General features: G+C 38.7%; 1 protein-coding gene across 2 annotated transcripts in view; it reads left to right on the top strand.

The window, feature by feature from the left end:
* OXCT1 (3-oxoacid CoA-transferase 1) overlaps positions 1-19,965 on the top strand; it is an 89,252-nt gene that overhangs the window by 1,899 nt on the left and 67,388 nt on the right. For both annotated transcript variants that reach the window (XM_050716286.1, XM_050716287.1), the window contains exons 2-5: positions 776-884; positions 2,316-2,406; positions 16,177-16,312; positions 18,900-19,049. In XM_050716286.1, the coding sequence (XP_050572243.1) occupies positions 776-884; positions 2,316-2,406; positions 16,177-16,312; positions 18,900-19,049 (486 nt within the window). The remainder of the gene's footprint in view (positions 1-775; positions 885-2,315; positions 2,407-16,176; positions 16,313-18,899; positions 19,050-19,965) is intronic.

Below are 19,965 nucleotides of genomic sequence, written 5' to 3'. Positions count from 1 at the left end.
TAAGAATGCAACAGAGGACTCATGATGGTTATGGTTGAATGGCTTTGCACTATCAAGTCTTGATTTTGGGGTGGGAGTCCTATTGATTTCCCTTTTGTCCTCCCTATTTCATTGTTTGTGGCAGTCTCCCTGATTGTGGGTTGTTCTCCAACAATGCAAATAGTGCTAAGAATGCAGGAGGAAGCTGGGCATCCCTGCTTACCACACTGCCAGCACAGTGCTGTACTTCACATTGCTCCTTGGCGTCCACTCAGAGTTTGTGGTGATGTTGGCCCTCTGCTTCAGCGACTACTGATTATGCTTGGTGTCCGGATACTTTGGAGCTACAAGCAGTAATGTATGGGTTGGAGCAGTCTACATGTTGCTCAAATTCGTGTTGAGGAATTGCGTTTGTGGGTCTGTTTACAGTAAGTCACGACTTCTCGACAATTTAAGATGGAATTCAGAAATTTTAAATCTGTTTGAATATAGTGTAATGGATGCAGTTTATATGAGGCCTAAAGCCTTCATAACACGTATGAATGTAGCAAAATATGGCTGATATGATTTGGGGGATAGAGAGACAGCAGAGTCCTTGTTCTAGACAGCCTAACCCATGTATCTTTCCCCCCAGCCGTCTATCCCTCCTTCCACAAACGCGTAAGCTTAGTCTTTGTCTTAGCAGTGTCTTCTTCGTACATCTTCCTCTTTAGTTAGCCAGAGGAATGGTCATCATTACAGAGATAATGTATAATACATTTTATTCACTTACTTACCTCTTTTAATGTTGTTCCAGATTTCTGGATGCTATTTTTCTACCAGCTGCCATCGCAACACCAAATTTTATACTGATCCTGTTGAAGCTGTAAAAGACATACCCAATGGGGCAACTATACTTGTTGGTGGTAAATATTTAAATTCTTTATGCATGAAAATTCGTATTCTATTAATGAGATAATTGTGGTTCTTTTAATGTTGTCTAATTTGAGAATCCTTATTCTTGTATAGGTATTTTAAACAAGTCATTTCCTATCTTGCTACCTCTGCTTGGGACAGACCTTATCAGTAAGCATATCCTGGTTTCTTAGTTGAAGGAAAAATCCTCAGAAAAAAATCATTAGCTTTTTTCCCCACTAATAAAGTGTTAGACTTTAATTATGTCAATTTGAATGCAGAAAGTTAATTTGGTCTTTTGGATTAACATCATTACTTCAGACAGTGAAGAAGGGCATTTCGGCGTGATTATTTTTATGCATTCTGTGCTCTGTACTTGCCTTCTCACTGGCTCTCTCTCTGTGACCTTGAACAAATCACCTGAGCTGTTTGATTGTTGGAAGTCAAAATAACTTACCTATGTTATATTGAATGGTTATGTGTAATATTTCCAGAAGAGTCAAGAAATTGTGTCATATTGGCTTTCAACATGACTTGAGCTCTTAAATATTCTAGATGTTTTTCACAGTTTCATGCTGTTTAACCTCCTGAAAGAAAAGGCAATCTCTTTATTTAACATGCCATAACTGATTTTTAGTACTGAAGAAGAGTAGTGAATGTAATGTTGTAAAACATGGGAAACATCACTAGAGATCTGTAGTAAGGCAAAGAAATGATAATTCTTCCTATTTATCATTTTGCCTTACTATCTATTTTTTTGTTGTAGTTGTTTGATAGGAGCAAAAGAAAATCTGAGGTTCAGTGGTTGCAAGTAAAATGATAGTAGTCATAGTATTAGCCTAAGACTGGTGCTTCAAATGTGCTGTCATACTTCATTTTAGGGGTATGAGGTTCTTGCATAATAGACAGGGGTGTGAGGTGCCTCAGCCTGGGTGGAGATCTGAGTTACTGTGCTTCCAGTTACTGATCTTACCCAGAAGTTTAAGATTTCCAGATTCTTATCACCTGATTATGGGTTATGCTGTATGAGAGAACTCTTTGCTCCTCTTGTTTGACATTGCTGCTATTCATTGTTACTGAAGGTTAGTTGGGTGGAAAGGGAAGGAGGAATAATGTGTGAAAGGGCATGGTAAGTGGTTTGGGCACACACCAGGAGAGCCAAGGTCTTGGAGCCCTGCATCAAAGGCTATTTGTGTATGAGCAAACATCTGATGTCTTCATTGCTTTAATATTGCTAAATTGCTTTAATCCAAACTGGGAAGCTTCCAGTGACTGGTAGATTCCAGTACTAGTGCATACCACTCTTCCCAGAAGTGTTGGTTTCTTTAGTCATATAAAGTGCTCATTCTATTCAGAAAAGACTTAACTAACCAGTGCATGTTCTCACTTCTGATTAAACTGTTTTTCAAATACATTTTCAAATTTTCTTTCATTTTACACAGGTTTTGGATTGTGTGGGATTCCTGAAAACCTCATTGGGGGTTTGCTGAAGACTGGAGTAAAGGGAATTACAGCTGTCAGTAACAATGCAGGGTAGGTATATGTATGTTTGTGGCTTAATTCCGTTCACATGAGAAGGCTGATATGTGTGAAAAATACTACTTTTCATCATAAGGTGTCTGAAAATTAATATGAAAAAATAAAAAAGAAAAATTAGTATGAAAAATAGTTGTGTCAGTTTTATTTTTGGAATGAGCCCAGAGAGTACATATATATACATATATGTATATATATACATATATATGTGTGTATATATATACCCCAATTTGTCAGGGAGCAATTGTTGCTGTAGAACATAGCAATTATGTATATTTACATATATTTAACCGGTTGATTGTAACTGAAAATATCAGTCATTTGTGTGTCTGTAAATTTCTAGATGGGAGTTTTTAATTACATTCTGATGCTTTCTGACAAAATTTTATTACAGCTCTGTTACTTTAAAAAAAAAAAAAGGAGAGAATAAGAAAATAACCCCACAGCAGTAGAGAATATTTATGATGGATCAATGGAGAGACTTTTTTTGTGGGTCTTGGAATTATTTTTTGTTAAATATTTGCCCATTAAGAAATTCATGTGAGGTTGACAAAATTTTTACATGCAATTTCCCAACTTCTTATTATGGTTATTTTTTTACAGTCTCCATGTAGAGAAATAACTACAGCCACTTTTGTTAAAGTGCACTGATGGAATAGAAACAAAATTAAATAAAAATACTGACATGCAGAATGTAGTGATGTGTATTTGAAATTGGCCTGGTCAGTAAGATGGATGTTCTGCTCCTTGCAGCATGTTGGATGAGTAGCATATGCAGGTAGCCCTAAATTTGGTTCAGTAACTTATCATATTAAATACCACCTACAGCAACAAAATAATCTCTGTAATTTGGTTCATTGTGGATTTAAAGAATACTGAAAACCATAAAAAATCCTCATTTATTATTTCCTCTCAAATGCAGCATTCAAAATTAAGTAGTTCACAAAAAATGTAGTAACATGGGAATTTCCAATTGCTGAAGTTACACATCATTACAGAAAAGAAAAAAGGGTAAGAACGCTCACACACTAGCATGCTCACACACCAGCTTCCTTACCACCTGGGGTGTATAACCCTATAACCCCAGTAGGTCTAGCTGTGAAAAGACTCTTGTTTCACAAGGCATGAGTTTAGGATGAGCCCTCTTAAAAAAAAAAAAAAAGTTTGCTAGAGGTACATCTAGGTACTTGCACCAGAATAAGGGAGAGATGGGTTTATGTGAACAGAAGGGTTGTTTGAGTATGAAGAGCTTGGTTCCTTGTGTGAAATGAACGTAGACATCAAACCCTGCTTCCTCAATTCCTCCAGCCTTGCTAAAGAAGTGAATTAGGTTTGATTTATCTAGTAATGCTTTGTGCTCTTTTCATCTGCGTCATTACATCTCTCCTATACTTTGTCCACGGTTTTGTATCCCAATCTGTTTTGTTTTAACTAGACTGAAATTAACATAATTTAAAACCAGAATATCATTCAAAAATACAGATACGGAAGCAATTATAGCATTTAATAATGAATTAAAAAAATGTGTTTTACAAATCATTGTCCCTTCTCACATAAAATATTTCGAACACAGTTTCTTGGTAATAGAACAAGGGAACACCAGAAATCTCTATGTGGTCTTTTGCACTACCTTTTCAAATGCAGATCTAAACATTAACAAGAGAAAGTACTTATCTACCCTAACCAGCATTGTTTCCTGGATAATAAGGTAATACCAACTTGTAGACTGAAATTAGCAGTGGTAATAGGGAGAAGCGTTTCAGAAAATGTTATTCTTTAAAAGCTTGATATCATAAGGGAAAAACTGTATTTGAGCAAAATCAGGCAGTAGTTTTATCTCAGATATATAAGCTAACAAATTTTGGAATATTCTTTTGAGCAATCATTATGATAATTCTGAAGAATTTGGGTTTGCACTTCCAACTAAATTGGCAAAGTATATGGCCCTCCTGTTGCATCAAAAAACTTCTGATGTTTGATAGGTCACACAGCTACTGATTGAGTTCTGCTAGATACAGATATGAGACATTTATGCTTAGTTCTGTTAAGGTTCTCACTTCTGTTCTCTCCTGTTCGAGTTCTTTGGACACCTTAGAAATAAGCCACCAGTTTTATTTTTGTTTACTTTTAATAAAGTACAGTTATGGTTCTCTTCTTTTTTATTTTTTATTGTTTTTAGAAGAAACTTTGTTCCTATAGATATAATCCAGGCAGCTGAAGTTCACAATATGTTAATCTTATTTTTTTTCCAGTTCCTCACGCTTGCCATTGTGCATGCATAGTAATGAATATAATTTGTATTAGCACAGAGAGAGGCACACTCAAACCCCTCAGTATCCTGTTGAAAACAATTTTTGTTGGATGCTAAAAAGGAGACAAAGAGATGAAAATTGTTATGAAAGATCAATCATGTAGAAGAGCTCAATCACTTTCCTTATACCCTTATTTCTGAATGACATGCATATGCATCAATAGAGTGAGTGCACAGACGCTTCTAGGAGACCTGTGAAGGTTTAAGTGTGAAGAGAGAAGCATTGTGGAATGGAACTGAGAAGCAGACACTTTCTTTTTTATTCTATAATACAGAGTATCTAGTATATGACCAAGATTGTTGGTGGTATTATAAGCCAGGTTGGATGGGGCTTTGGGCAACCTGCTCTAGTGGAAGGTGTCCTTACCCTGGGCAGGGTTGGAACTGGGTGTTCTTTAAGGTCCCTTCCAACTCAAACCATTCTGTGATTCTCTAATTCTGTGATAGGTTGGAATTAATTTTCCTTGAAAGAGTTGCCCTGAAAATTCTTTGGTCTTTGAGGCTGGAGAGATTAGTGTCAAATGTTTGGTTTTCCATGAATGTTCATGGAAGTTTGATAAGAACCTCACAGAACAGTATGATGATCTGTGCTTCCCTTTAGGCATACTCAAAAGTGTTGGTATTTGAGTCTGTCTCCAGTGCAGGCTTCCACCTCTACAGATTTTAAAGGCATTTCAGACCTGCATCCTGATTTCCTTTTGTATACCTGCTAATGGCTGTTACCTTTGAGGGGGTGTTGGAGCAGCAATTGTGCTCAGGCTTTCCTTGTAGGTGGTATCATATATGATGATTTGAAAATGCCCAAGAACATCAGGGTTTTTCATGAAAGCTAGTTTGTAAAAACAAACAAACAAACAAACAAAAAAACCCTGGTTTTAATCTCATATTAAACAGTATTGTCTATTTTGAAATTAATTTAAGAATATGGCCTCATCTTTTGTTTTTATTTATTAACTATTATATGGAATTTAGCCTGCTATAATTTGATAGGGTTTGACATCAGAATCAAATCACAGATATTGTCATTAATGAAGTCAAAATTCTCAGCACAGTGAGTAAAACCGTTTAAGCATCTTAGAATACCATAGCAAAAAGCATAGTGATACTACCAAGTATCGCAACACTAATAAATAGATTTGAAAACTGAAATTCATATGCCCTGCAGCAGTAGTATTCAAAGGGTGAGTTGTTCCTTTAATCTTGGGGTGTCAAGTACTTTGTGAGATGACTAATTTGCCACTTCCCAAGATGCCTCAGGATTCAGTATTTTGCTTTGGTGCTGAGTGTTATGCTGCAGCTGATACCCTGCTGTGTTTCATCTTCCTGACTGCAGCTGCTTTCTATTCTCCAGCTCTTGCAGCACACAGGAGGTAATTGGCTGTGGTTAGGCTTTTTTTCATCTGGCAGTGGGGTTAGTAGGCAACTTGTAATCGGAGCACAGAAGGAGCCAAGTATGCAGACAGGCAGCCTCTTCGAGAGAACAGTGCAGCAACACGGATTAAGTCACATGTCTTTCAATATGTGTGAACCACAAAACGTTCTTACAGAGAGATCTGTTTGTGACTTAAAGAGCAGCAAGGGAGACAGTGCTTCGCTTGCATCTAGGAGAGAGCAGGAGGAAGTCCTGTTGCACCCTTAACAACTCCTTTCTTTTAGCTGGAGAGAAAGTTCAGCCAAGTTTAGAAATGCTTGGCACTGCAGGGAAACAACTTCAGAGGAGTATGTGGTCACAAGTTCACACCTTATTGTGTTGTGCTACAGTGCAGCAAGGAGGAGATTCCTCCTGCAAGCCCTTCTTCGATTCATATGGCTGCTGGCAGGTAAAGTCCTTGTTTTGACCTGTGAAAGCCTTGCCAGGGAGGGGATGTACAGTCCTGTATGAGGCGCTCATGGGCACCTTAGTTAGAAACATGATCCTGCTCAACACACTGCTGGTTGCTGTGCGCTTCTGTAGTGCGTAAGCTATGCACTAGCCAGTGAAATGGCATATTTAAGAGTAGTTACTCTTTTGCCAAGCCAAACAAAGCAAAGTGTTTGAAAGGGAAGCAATACAAATATCCCATATCTCTGCTATTTACACAACGTGCTGCAGGGGAAACTGGGGCTTGTGAACCGTGGGAGATACTTAAAGGTACTATAGTGGGTAGGTGTGCTTTTAAAATGCATACTCTCACACCTTCCCTTATAACTTGTTTTGCCAATGTTGTTCATATTTTAAGTATTTCCTTTACAATGTATGATTACATGCCCGTTAAATTTAGAAGATTCTATTTCAGTAACCTTCTAGAATCCATTTTATTTTGTCTTTGCTGCATTGTTGTTTAAATTGGTTAGCTACATATACATCAGCGCACCCTTATTTTAAATCTTGATTCAGTAAATTCCCAACATAGCTGTGATTGACATACAGTACCTTCTTGCACATGGCTGTTTTGTCATCTGCCCTATGACTTCATAGTACCTGTTGCATACTGACTTCAGGTTATAGTAGACTTGGACATTTCAGGTCAACTTATGCCAAGGCTTCCGTTTTTGCAGGCTTACAGGCCTATTGTTTCAGGATATGTGTTGCAACAAAACTAATCTTGTCATTAACAGTTAACAAAGCCAAATATTTAAAATGAAAGTTTACGGAATTGGCTCCAAATTGTTATTTTTCATTAATTATGCTTCATGAAATGGTTAACTAATTTTGGGTGTAAGTACATTCTGAGATGAATACCTTTATTCTGTCTCCACCATCTCAATAGACTGACTTTGTGCTAGGTAAAAATGAAGTCTGTTAGTTACTTGTACTAGCTGCACATTTGGTCTGACTGTTATAAATGATCTGCTTCCCTCTGGGTTTTGTCTGCTTGTGGGATTTAAATATGCATTCTTTCTGAATGCAATAGTATTGAACAGTAGGGCTTCACTTACAGTAAAAATAGAAAAGTCACAGCTAATATATCTGAATTACTAATCATCTGAGTGAACATTTTAAAGGAGGTGGACCACATGCTGTCAGATTATCAGAGGTTCAAGCTATCTGCTAAGAAGGCATTAGCAGCTTTTTGAACCTTTGGTTTCTGTGCTCATTTTGGAGAAGTTATTTTTATGTTACAATATTATACACTACTAAGGAGAAAATATCCTTGTGGCAAATGTTTGGTCATTGTGCCTGTGTGCACTAAGTTACTAGTTCAGCTGAGTCTAATGTGTGGTTTTCATAATGGACTACCTGCAGGTAGAGAGTCGCCAGATAAGGAACTATTCAATGGCAATCTTGTGATGCACAGTTTAGATGGGAAACTTATTGTATGACTGTGCACTCTATATTCACTCAAAAGCATGAATGGTATTTTTCTAGTTTTAACAATTAAATATTTTGTTTTTAAGACAGGTTTAATAAACTTCAACATAGATAAAATTTATCTTGTATGTCAATAATTACTTTGAGCTAAGTCTGCCATCTTTGACATAAACTTCTTGTTTGTTCTTGTGTATGTAATTCCCATGCCCTAATTCCTTCCTTATATATTAATGTATATGTTTCTTTCCTTTTATGTTAAAAAAAAGAAGTGTTCTGGTAGAAGTCGCATCCCAAATTCACAGCAAGTTGAGAAATTTTTCCATGTAGCATATCAATAAGGTGTCGAATGCTTCTAACAATCATAAAAGTGACAATCACTTGATTCAGAGTGAAAAATGTAACTGAAGAAGTTTATGGGAGAGCGTGAAGGAAGCTTGTATGTCACAAAGATACAATCAAGATAATGCTCAGAAGATCTTACATTGTGATGTAATTTCTGCATACATAAGAAATTCTTTAAACACCTCAAACATTCTTTCTCAAGTGAAATACAAGGTCACCAATGACTCTTATCTTTCTTACATATGGCAAGTTGCCAAAGTAATGGGGAAAGGTCTGTAATATATTTTTAGTGTTAAGATGAATATTTTGGGCAATTTACTTCTTTTTTCCTCTGATCTCTTTTTTTTTTTTTTTTTTGTAAGAATCTAATTGGATGCTTTATTACAACTGTTAGATTGTTGACCCTCTTTGAACTGCAAATCCCTCAAGATCTGACCAGGTCATTTTGCTAATTTTAGTGTGGAGGTTATTTAGGATTTTGGCAGGGCAAGTTGCACTAAACTTTGCACTACATGGAACTATTGAGAAATCGGCTCAGAAGATGACTTGCAGGTTGCAATTACAAATGAGGAGGACCAAGTAGGTAAAGAACTCAGCATGTTTGAAGAATTGTGTCAGCTTCATTTTAGAAAAGTGTCAATAAAAGTTAAACTTAGCTATCAGCCAGGAGACTGGAAGTATGATGCATGCATGATGTAATTCACATATTTAATGGATTAAGTCTATACTATTTAACTTCACTGCAAAGGAAAAATAGGGTAAATTTTAAAAGCTCTGAATGGAGTTTGTTGTTTTATTTGTTGTATTAAAAACATGATATGCCACTTCATAGCAGAAAGAAAGATGGAGAGGAGTCCTTGCTGCTGACATAAGTTTCCAATGTGCAGTACTTGTCTTTCTCAAAAATTGTCTGCCTTCACAGCATTTTGATGGACTTGGCATGTATCTGCACTAGTCATTCGTACAAGCAGTGGTGCATCTTTTTTTATGGAGGAGGAGGATGGCAGAGGAACAATACTGTTATTTTGCTGTGAGGCTGAAGCTGAGATGGAGTTACTGGAGTAGAGAGGATGGAGTTTCCCTAAGAAGGCTTTACTAGTGGAGGGAGAAGAGTGCAGTGCGAGCAGTGTGGAGAGTGAGCAGAGGGAATTTAAAGCTCAGTCATGCTGATAGCTTGCAGGCAGGGCTCCATGATTTCAGCAACCATGGACTCCTTTTTCTTTCATCTTTTTCCCCTCGGAGTGAAAGGGGCAGTCTCAGTCTGCTGAGCTGAGGGAGGTTCAGTGCATTGTTTCCTTCATGCCATGGGCTAAAAAGGTGGTGAGAGAGATGCTGTGGGTTCTGGAAGCTGTGACCTGCCCTGCTTTCTGTCCTACCTCTTCCCTCTGACTGGGAGTACCTTAACACACTGGAGCTCCAATACTTCTCTCTTCCTCCTCTCTTCTCAGTTATCTTCCCTAAGATAGTTTCTACCTCTCTTTTCTGCCTTCCATTAACCAGTTCTCATTAGGATAGGTGGAAAAATGTCCTAGGAGAAAGGAAAGAAATAAGAAAGTTAAAAAGTTTCCCTCTCTCTGTTAGTTGATTCACACCCCTCATCTTCCTCTCATTCTCCATGTACTCTCTTGGTAGTGCAGGACAGAAAAGAAGCAGAAACAGTATATTGGCTTAGCTGGCTCCTCACTAATCTTTCAACCTAATGCGTAAGGGATTACTGTGGGACATGCTCTCACAGCTAGATGACTGGACAATGCAAGACATCAAGTGCTGCTAGATGAGTGATTGCCCACATTTATTTTATCCTTGATCGCATGCACTTAGGTGTTTTCTGGCAAAGGCCATCCACTCATTTTCTGCACAAAGTCTACAAAGGATCATGTTCTGATGCTGCCAGGATTGCACTTTGTGATGATTTTTGTGGGGCTGTGAATGTGCATCATTAAGAACTTGGATGGTTTCTTCAGGCTTTTTTCATGTTGGTCAAGTTTCATGCTGTAGTTAGGGTAGCCCCTGAGCATGCAACTTTAAGGCTGTATTACTGACAAACAGATAGTGTTCGGTCCATACCTCTCAGCTTGGGAGCCTACCTGGACTTCCTCAGGAAGTGTGAACCTAGCAGGAGACACAAGCTGTGTAACTTGGAGCAGGTCCTCTTGAGGACTGTAAAGCTAAAGTTACAAAGTAAAAAGAGACTAGATGAATCCTCTTTTAAGTGGATAGAGATGGAAGAAATTATTTATCTTTCCCACTTCCAGCCTCTTGCCAGGAAATTTTCTAGCTCTGGAACGGATCTGTACATTATCAGGTTTCACGCATAGCTGTGCAACGCTGTGACTTGCTGAATGCCTAGAGAGAGACTGCTCATGTATCCCCAGAAGCTGACTAGTGTACTCATATAAAGCACTCTTCAGACGAATATCTGTATGTCAGAAACCTTGGGACTGCAGCAGGACTAACCAAAATAGTAGGACGAAGAGAAGTATGTTTTTTTGCAGCAACAGCAAGTTTCAAGAAACTCTTAGTTTCTGCTTGAGGAGGGGCCTTGCCTGAGTATTTTTATTACATGGTTTTCTTTCTCAGTCTGTGGTCTTCAGGGATGATGAAGACCCCATCCTTCCAATCCCCATATTCTAGGAGGAGGAAGGTCAGGTATGTCATCATGTTAGCTCCTCTTTGGCCAGCATATTTTTATACTACAAAACCCAAATATACACGTTAACCTTTCATATCCAGTGACTTCTGGTCTTGGTGTGATCTCCTAGGAATATCCACCTCAGGTCCCGGAGAATCCTTGGGCAGCAAGAACGGAGAAAAACTTCTCTTTAAGTGACATAGGACAAAGCCATCAAGCTAACTGATGCTGCTCACTAGCAGTTTCCAGTGTTCACAGTAAGGGCAGCCAGTCCTTTATACATATACTTGTGCTTTTCTTTGATACATATAAATGTCTTTACAAAGGCAGAGGGGAGAGTGTAATTAGCACTGTTTACTCAAAAGGAATGAAAAGCCATCTTACGTCTTTTGCCAGAGCAGTGTGACATCCCAAGTCTGCCTTTTTGTCTGAATAATAATGCAAATTTCTGTTACCTGCTTCATTGGGCTGTGTAGGGCTTGTTGGTGTGTGAAGCTTGGAAACTTCATAAACTCATATTCCCTGTGATGCTGTAGAATGTATTTTATTTGAGACTCCAAGGAAATAAAGGTCTGAGAACTGCAAACTACCTTTATCTGGAGTGCAACATAGGCATGTTGCTGAGACTATTTGAAGTGTATTTGAGATTTGTGGGCTAGATCCACCTGGGAGTCTTCCTTGGCTAGTTTTTTATTAGAAAAGGCTGACCCTGGTTTTTGACAGGAAGATTTTTTAAGTCTGAGAGGGACAAAACAATAGAAAGGAATTCATTACTGAACAACCAGACCTGTTGGATTGTGATTACATTTTCCGGTCAGTGTCATGTTAGATCTCCTTTTCTGTATTCGTTTCATGTATTCTATAGATTAAGATTTCATCCTAATACAGAATGGGAAACTTAAAGAAATCTTGATGGCTTTGAGGGTAAAAGAAAGCATTCTCTGTCTCTGTACTTTCCTTCTCCTGACAGTACACGTAAAAGCCGTAACAACTTCCACCACGCCTCTTTCCTTCCTGTCCAGAGCAACACATTTTTATTACACTCACCTTTGTTTAAATTTTTAAGGGACTGAACCCAGCTTCAGGATTCATTCTTTCCCTTTCCATTCACTCAGTGAAGGATTTTTCTTCTTAAAGCTATTATCTGATAGCAAGGGCATTGCCTGCAAGAGAGATATTTAGGGATAACATTTTCAGTATAAACAAAGCTTAAAAATTCAAAGAAACTTTTGTGCCCAAAACAAAAGGACCAAGAAAGCTGTAGAACATGGAAAGGGAGAACAAGCAATTAACAATCACCCTAAAACAAACAAAAAAGTTACACTGAATGAAATTTCCTTAAATCAGAAATTGTTTTTTACTTTCATTCCAGAATAGAGATATTAAATAAAGGGCAAAGAAGGGGGAAAATGGGAAGGAGAATAGCTTTTTGGCAGTTGTGTGAAAAGTTGGTTTCTTAGAATATTCAAGTGTAAGGAAAAAAACACAGAAAACATAAATTAGGATGAACTGTTCAAAGTGAGATTTTGGAGGGAAATGAAAAATAATGTACATGAAAGGTTATTGATGTGCTTGAAAGGTTATACAGTGTCCATGAAAGAGCGTTTTTCAGCTGGAAACCTGAATGCATGTTGCATATAATTGACATATGATATAAACATATAGGATGAGTAACAGCAAATGGATTTTGTGATGCTTCTCTGAAGATGAAATCCCAGGGAATGGAAGTAATTCTGTGCGGCAGGCAGGCAGAGCTTCTTGGTGCATGATTGTCTGAAGGCAGAATGCCTCTTCTCATTGTGCTAGGAAAAAAAGACTGCGTGGCCTCTGTGCTCAGTGACTGATCCTCACTGCAGTTTTATTTTCGAATAAATTGACCTCCTTTGAGATATGGAGAGTGACTTAGAAACACCTTGGTTTGAGTGTGACAGAATAACTTTTTGTTTAATTCTTAGGGGATTTTTGTAACTACAAAACTTTGTTTGAGAGGTGATACTTTCCTGCAGTACATGAGAGAAACAAACATATCTGTATGGGATCTTGAATGAAGATATGCAGAATCCTGCTAAGGACTATATGCTCCAGTAGCTGCTGCTTAGCCTGTGGAAGCAGAGAGTAGAAGTCTTGGTGAAACGAAGCAGAAATTTCTTTATAACCATTACAAATTCGCTTTTGGCCCTCTGCAGCAACTCCTTTCTTATGTGCATGTGCGATCACAATTTTGCCTGCGTGCAGAAATCTCATGTCTGCCTCTTTCTGTCTGATAGCAAATTCCAATTTGTAGACAGTTCAAAACACTGCTCCACCATAAAGCTCTGCAGACTGTTACTTAATGTACCTTTTTTTGCTGTGCAGTACTGTAGTTATACAGCCCCTTTAAACTGCTGTCAGATATTAGCTGGTCTATCATATTTGCTCAGTATTATCTTTTATAATGATAAATCGGGGTTTGATGGTTTTCTTTCGAGAGGGTTTTCCTGCTCTGACTGACACTACAAAGCAAATTGTGGTGCTTGTATTTTTATTTATTTTTAATCCCTTTCTTTGCCTGCAAGACTTCTTGTTTTACTCTGTTCTCATCTTTTTTAGTTCCAAGCCTCTGGAATTTTTTCCTGTGGGGAGTTAGAAATATAGGTTGTTTCCATGTGGCACAGATTTTATTCTCAAGGCTTTGGCATGCTGGAATGCTTTTGACATTGTATGGTATTGCATCAGAGCTGGTTTTCTTTTATAGGTCAGAGTTAGAGAGTGGAGAAAGCTTTTTTTTTTTTTTTTTTAAAAAAAAAAGTCAAGTTCTTTACATCTGGAGAACAAAAAATAAGCTTGAAAAATCATACAAGAGAATTTTGTTATACTTCCTCATGCGTAGTTTCCAAATTGCTTGTGTATGCATAAAAGTAGGCTGCCAAATCTTAAAATAGTCCTCATTATACACGCAGCTGGGAAGGCTTTCTGACTGCACATCTTGCTCTGTGCAGCTGTTGCGAGTACTGTGATAGGAGGGGAATAGCTGGTCCTGGTACTGCTCTGCTTAGCCCCTTCTCACTTTGCGTAAAACACTGCAAAGCATGCTGCAGTGCTGGCAACCAAAAGGGTAGTTGTGCTGTTGTATCGGAGGGCGAGTTGGGCCTGGTACAGCCTGGAGAAGAGAGAGCTTGGACTCTTTAGTGAATTTGGGTTGATCACGTAGGAGAAGCATTCAAAGGCATCCCCTGAGCTACCTCATTCTGCTTGAAACTTAGACTTTCAATGCCTCAGTGTGTGGAAGAACAGCTGCTGTGAGATAAGCTTATGCTCTGCGTTGATCTGTGGAGCTTTCTGAACAGTAAATGATGGGAAATACTACATATTACGTACCACAACAGAAATACTGCATTGGTCCAAGTTAATTAACCAGAATTAAACTTCAGAATAAAAATGTATAAGCCTGTGGATTATGTTCACCATTGCTGCTTTTCTATTATAAAATAAAGACTGATTGTGTGCTAACTTTTTGAATCTGGCCTTTTGAAAGGATGCCAGGAGGTCACAGCTGAGATGTGTAAAATGGAATGCTAAAGTAATGGAGTGTTAATATGCTTTGAATGAGGTTTGGTTGTTGTCCAGCAGGTTATTTCCTTTGAACTCCACTATTTATTGTGCAAAACAAATAACTCTAGGCACACTCAGCATCAGTACTCTTTTTTTTTTTTTTTCTTTCCCATTGCCATACCAGGGTTAGGGGATATGCTTAATGATAATTTGGGTAATGTATAAAGGAAAGTGGTCTGATGCATTAATTTCTTCATGTGGTCATTGGTGGAAAGAGATAATTTCTGACTATCTAGAGAAGGAAGAGCACTGTAGACATCATTGTGTAAGAATGCCAAGAGGGTGAGATTAATATCGATAAATGATATATTTCATATAATCTTTAGTATAATAGAAATTACTATAATTAAAAAACACAGACAACCTTTGGGAAGCTCTTCTTCAGGAGTGGTGTTTTCAGTACGATGTGTGTATTGTAAATGCATACATGCTAATTACAGTGTGCTGGGTACTGGGTTTGATTTCTTATAGAACACTCGTAATATTTTTCAACATTTCTTATGCTGAAATATGACTCCACTGTGTGGATAATCTTGTTTTGCTGAATTGAGACAGCTGTTAGCAAATACACATCATTTTTGTGAGGTGCCTCTGCATCGTGGCATCTTTCCCATGGTGTGTGTGGAGGGTCTGAGTTCTCCACTCATGTTACAGAGATCAACATAGAGGTAGAGGAGCTTCACACACATGTACCAGTCTGCCAATATCCCGCATAATGTAGGTATGTGAAAGAAACATTTCTTTGTAATACGGCTTCTGTTTATTTCCGTTTTTTGTATCATTACAGAAACCTGAAGTATATTCTGGTCCTATAAGTACACAATACAGGGTGGCAAAAATCACAAAAATGCTAAAGACTAACAAAGACCATCTTTAAGACGTTAGAATTTAGGAACGTTTTGAAGCATTGGCACAGGAAAACCTTTGTTATCTTTGGCATTCAGTTTAAGCTGGCATTGTGACAGACAAGTATATCTTGACTGCAATTTTAATGTCCAATGTGATGTTGCTGGAGTAGACAATTTCTTAATAAGAAAGTGGAATGTTTACTGTAGTAAGAAAATTTAAATATAAATATTCTCTTGCTTTAGGTATAATCCAGCACTATAAATGTGAATGTACCTTTCTCCTTGAGCTGCTAAACAATCACTTTAACTGGCCTTCTCCCTAGGGAGCAAGAGTTCAAACAAAAAATAAGTCTCTGTTTAGTAAAAGCCAGGTTGTGCCTTGTCTGACTCTTTATTAGTTAGCAAAGCTTTTTAAAGGTGCGTGTATGTAGCATAACAGCACTTGTTAAGCCCATATTTGTAGCTGTGACATACGAAATGTCTTTAAAAATGAAGTTTTTGGTTTCTTCAGTGCCTTTGAAGAGAAGAGGTGTGAGCAATAGACTCCTACTTTTCAGTTTTAGCTTTGATGCTTTTTTCCCTATTAAAACTGTAATTTATTATTGTTATTTTTTTAATCTACAATTCCTTACATCAGAAATGGGGGAAGATAATTTTGTCCGATCTAGTTAAGTCGTTACATTTATCAGGTGCTTTGCATACAACAAAACAGTTACAAGTGCCCAGTATTGTCTTATGTTTTTCTACACAGTGTTGACAATTTTGGACTTGGTCTTCTGCTTCAGACTAAGCAGATAAAACGCATGGTATCGTCATATGTTGGAGAGAATGCTGAATTTGAACGCCAGTATTTATCTGGTGAGCTTGAAGTTGAGCTTACACCTCAGGTAAGAAGTCTGGTGGTTTATTTTCATCTAAAATACTGATTAGAATGTTCCTTAAGTGGTCTTTTAAATTAATTTGTATTCTTCATGTTTTCTCTCTGTGCAGAAGTGCAGTAGAGAAAGATGGCAGTTGCCAAGTTAGGAGCATGGGCTGTAGACTGCAACTACTCTGTTAAGATCTAACTGGTCATATTGTGTGAATTTGTGTTATGGCATGGTATGTTACATTAGTTTCAAGTAAATATAAGTACACGCATACACACGTGTGTGTGTATATATAGTATGTTTTATTGTACAATGTTTGTCCTTGGTAGTTCCTCCTGGGTGATAGAAAAACACACGAACTATGCCTGGCTTACTGCTGTGGCCCATATAAGGGGAAAAAGTCAAAGAATCCCTGGATTACCATATTGATGGTAGCTCTGGTGTGCTTTTTGGGGAAGTTGTTTGTGCAGTGTCTGCCATCTAGTGGGTAAGAAACAAAAGAGGAAACCATTTTTTTTCTGGGACTGTTTAGAATACATTGTCTTTTGTGCTAGTTTGTTAAATCTCAACTGAGTTAGTCTCTACAGCGTTATGATCCAACATCTACAACTTTTTAGCACTGTCAAGGTACCTGCATAGCTGGAATATAATGAGATCCTAGAATTATGAGTATCGGTATTCCACTGAGAACTAGTTTTATAAAATAGATACTGTAACTTTAAAACCTACAGCATGTTATTGGGAGGCATTTCCAAAGGTGACGCAGATGCAAAGCTTTTGGACTTGAAACAGCCATTAACTTAAGTCTCTAGGCAAAGCAACAGCATTAAGATTTTATGGAAAAGAGTCCCTTGGGCTCAATCTCTTGGGATTGTGTCTAAGAATCCCAGAGATGAACAGGAACTCTCCTTTTATACCCAATCATGAAACAGTTCCTCCTGGAAACGGTGCTAAGGCACATGGAAAATAAGGAGGTGACTGGCGACAGCCTATGTGGGTTCACTAAGGGCAGATCATGCCCGACAAATCTGGTGGCCTTCTATGATGGGGTTACAACATTGGTGGACAGGGAGTGAGCAATTAACATTACCTACCTGGACTTGTGCAAAGCATTTGACGCTGTCCCCCATGATATCCATGTCTTTAAATTGGAGAGACATGGATTGAACAGGTGGACCAATCAGTGGGTAAGGAATTGGCTGGATTATCACACTCTAAGAGTTGCATTCAACGTCAAGTGGAGATCAGGGATGAGTTGTGTTCCTCAGGGGCTGGTATTTGGGACCAGCGCTATTTAACATCTTTGTTGGTAACGTGGACAGTGGGTCAATTGCACCCTCAGCAAGTTTGCTGATGACACCAAGCTGTGTGGTGTGGTCGACATGCCGGAGGGAAGGGATGCCATCCAGAGGGACCTGCGCAGGCCTGAGAGGCGGGCCTGTGCAAACCTCATGAGGTTCAACAAGGACAAGTGCAAGGTCCTGCATCTGGGCCAGGGCAATCCCAAGCACCAATACAGGCTGGGTGGAGAATGCATTGAGGGCAGCCCCAAGGAGAAGGAACTGGGTATGTTGGTTGAAGAAAAGCTTGACATGAGCTGCCAATGTGCGCTTGTAGCCCAGAAAGCCAACCTTATCCTGGGCTGCATCAAAAGCAGCATGAGGTGAGGCAGCTGATTGTGCCCCTCCTCTCTGTTCTCGTGAGACCTCACCTGGAGTCCTGCATTCAGCTCTGGGGCCCCAAGCACAAGAAGGACATCAGCTTGTTAGCACAAGTCCAAAGGAAGGCCACAAGGATGGTCAGAGGGCTGGAGAACCTCGCCTGTGAAGACAGGCTGAGGGAGTTGGGGTTGTTCAGCCTGGAGAAGGCTCTGAGGAGACGTTATAGAAGCCTTCCAGTACCTAAAGGAGTGCCTACATGAAATCTGGGGAGGGACTCTTTGTCAGGGGGTGGAGTGATATGGCTTTAAACTAAAGTGGTATGGCTTTAAACTAAAAAAGGGTAGATTTAGATTAAATGTTAGGAAGAAATTCTTTCCTGTGAGGGAGTTGAGGCACAGATTGCCCAGAACAGTTGTGGATGCCCTGGAGCTATTCAAGGCCAGGCTGGATGGGGCTTTGGGCAACCTGATCTAGTGGAAGGTGTCCCTGTTCATTGGATTGGAACTAGGTTATCTTTAAATTCTCTTTTAATCCAAACCATTCTGTGATTCTGTTTTTCAGTCAGCTGACATGGAAATAGCCAGGCACTTGTTACTTCTCAGATTTCAAAACTCTCAAATCTCACCTCTCTATCACCTTGCAATTCATTTTTTCCATCTTCCTACTTCATGCTCAGTAGTTCCATCCAAAAGACCTTGAACTCCTTAGGCATGTGATACGCTTTGTGGACTGCATAGACAAATTGTGTAGATCTGCATGACAATGATGGGTCTACAGCATATGTACACTGGTGAACAATAAAGTGAATTAATAACATGCAGGGAAGTACAGGGGTTTGAAATATTGATGTTGAGATAAATGTTATGTTTCGTTTTTGGAAGGTGCCATTCGAATTTTAAGAGCTTGTCATTTTGTCTAAAGTCATATAAATGTGTTTCCCACAGGGTACGCTTGCTGAACGTATTAGAGCAGGAGGAGCAGGAATCCCAGCGTTTTACACCAGTACTGGCTATGGGACACTGGTGCAGGAAGGGGGCGCACCTATCAAATACAATACAGATGGCACCATTGCTATTGCCAGTCAGCCAAGGGAGGTAAGATGTCGATCTGTTTTCAGGACACCTTCTGCTTTGAATACTGAATTTCATACACATGTCCAAGATAAACTGCTGTTTAAGCTGTTTCTGGACAAGTTTAACCTTGGTATGTTGGATAAATAGTATGGCTACAGTTCTAGGTAGAAAAATTGTGCTCCCTCTGTTCATTCCTGTCCCCTGCAATGTGTTATTAAAGATCTTGCAGCTTTAGGGTGACTTAGAAACTTATCCAGGTGAAAACCTTTCTTGCTGAGTTACTCTTCACTTGACTCAGTTCTCTGACCATACTCTGTGAATTAAAACAAAATCTTGTACCAATCCACTGCATCACATGATACAGTTTGAGAACAAGCTCCTTCTAATAGGGCAGGTGCTCCTTAAGTACTGTGGTGTGGAGTAAGCAGCCCTGCAGCTATGCGTGAAGCTTTAGTATTAGAAGAGACAAGACATTTTCTTGTTAAACAGGAAAAGCTCTGTTGACACATTCAGGAAACTTTTGCCAGCAGTTGAAATGACGTTTAGTATGAGTATTTAAAATTGCAAGAAATCAGCCTGGCTTCCAAAAGAGAAATGTGGACTTCATATTGAAATTAGTTCCAGAAATTGGAGAAGGGAAGAGATTTCTCAGTGCTATAACTGTACTTGAAGACATAGATGGGGCTAATGCTCTAAGTTGCAGTTAAGCTACCACAGGCATTAAACTCTTCCCCTGTTCTCAAGAACATCTCTGGGGGAAAGGTAACTTTTTCCTCCATGGATTTCTTTTATTTTAAGCATTGATATTTTCATTATTGAAACATTAGTCTTTTTTTTCTTAATTTTCCTACTGAACATTCTGATGTTTTACCATTTGAAGGAATCTCTTGTTTATTACATATACCTTGCAATTTTGGTAACAATTTTCTTCTACTTT

The sequence above is a fragment of the Cygnus atratus genome, chromosome Z, assembly GCF_013377495.2.
Source record: "Cygnus atratus isolate AKBS03 ecotype Queensland, Australia chromosome Z, CAtr_DNAZoo_HiC_assembly, whole genome shotgun sequence".
Classification (NCBI taxonomy): domain Eukaryota; kingdom Metazoa; phylum Chordata; class Aves; order Anseriformes; family Anatidae; genus Cygnus; species Cygnus atratus.
The sequence above is the reverse complement of the archived record's forward strand: the minus strand, read 5'-3'. Positions and strand labels throughout refer to the sequence as shown.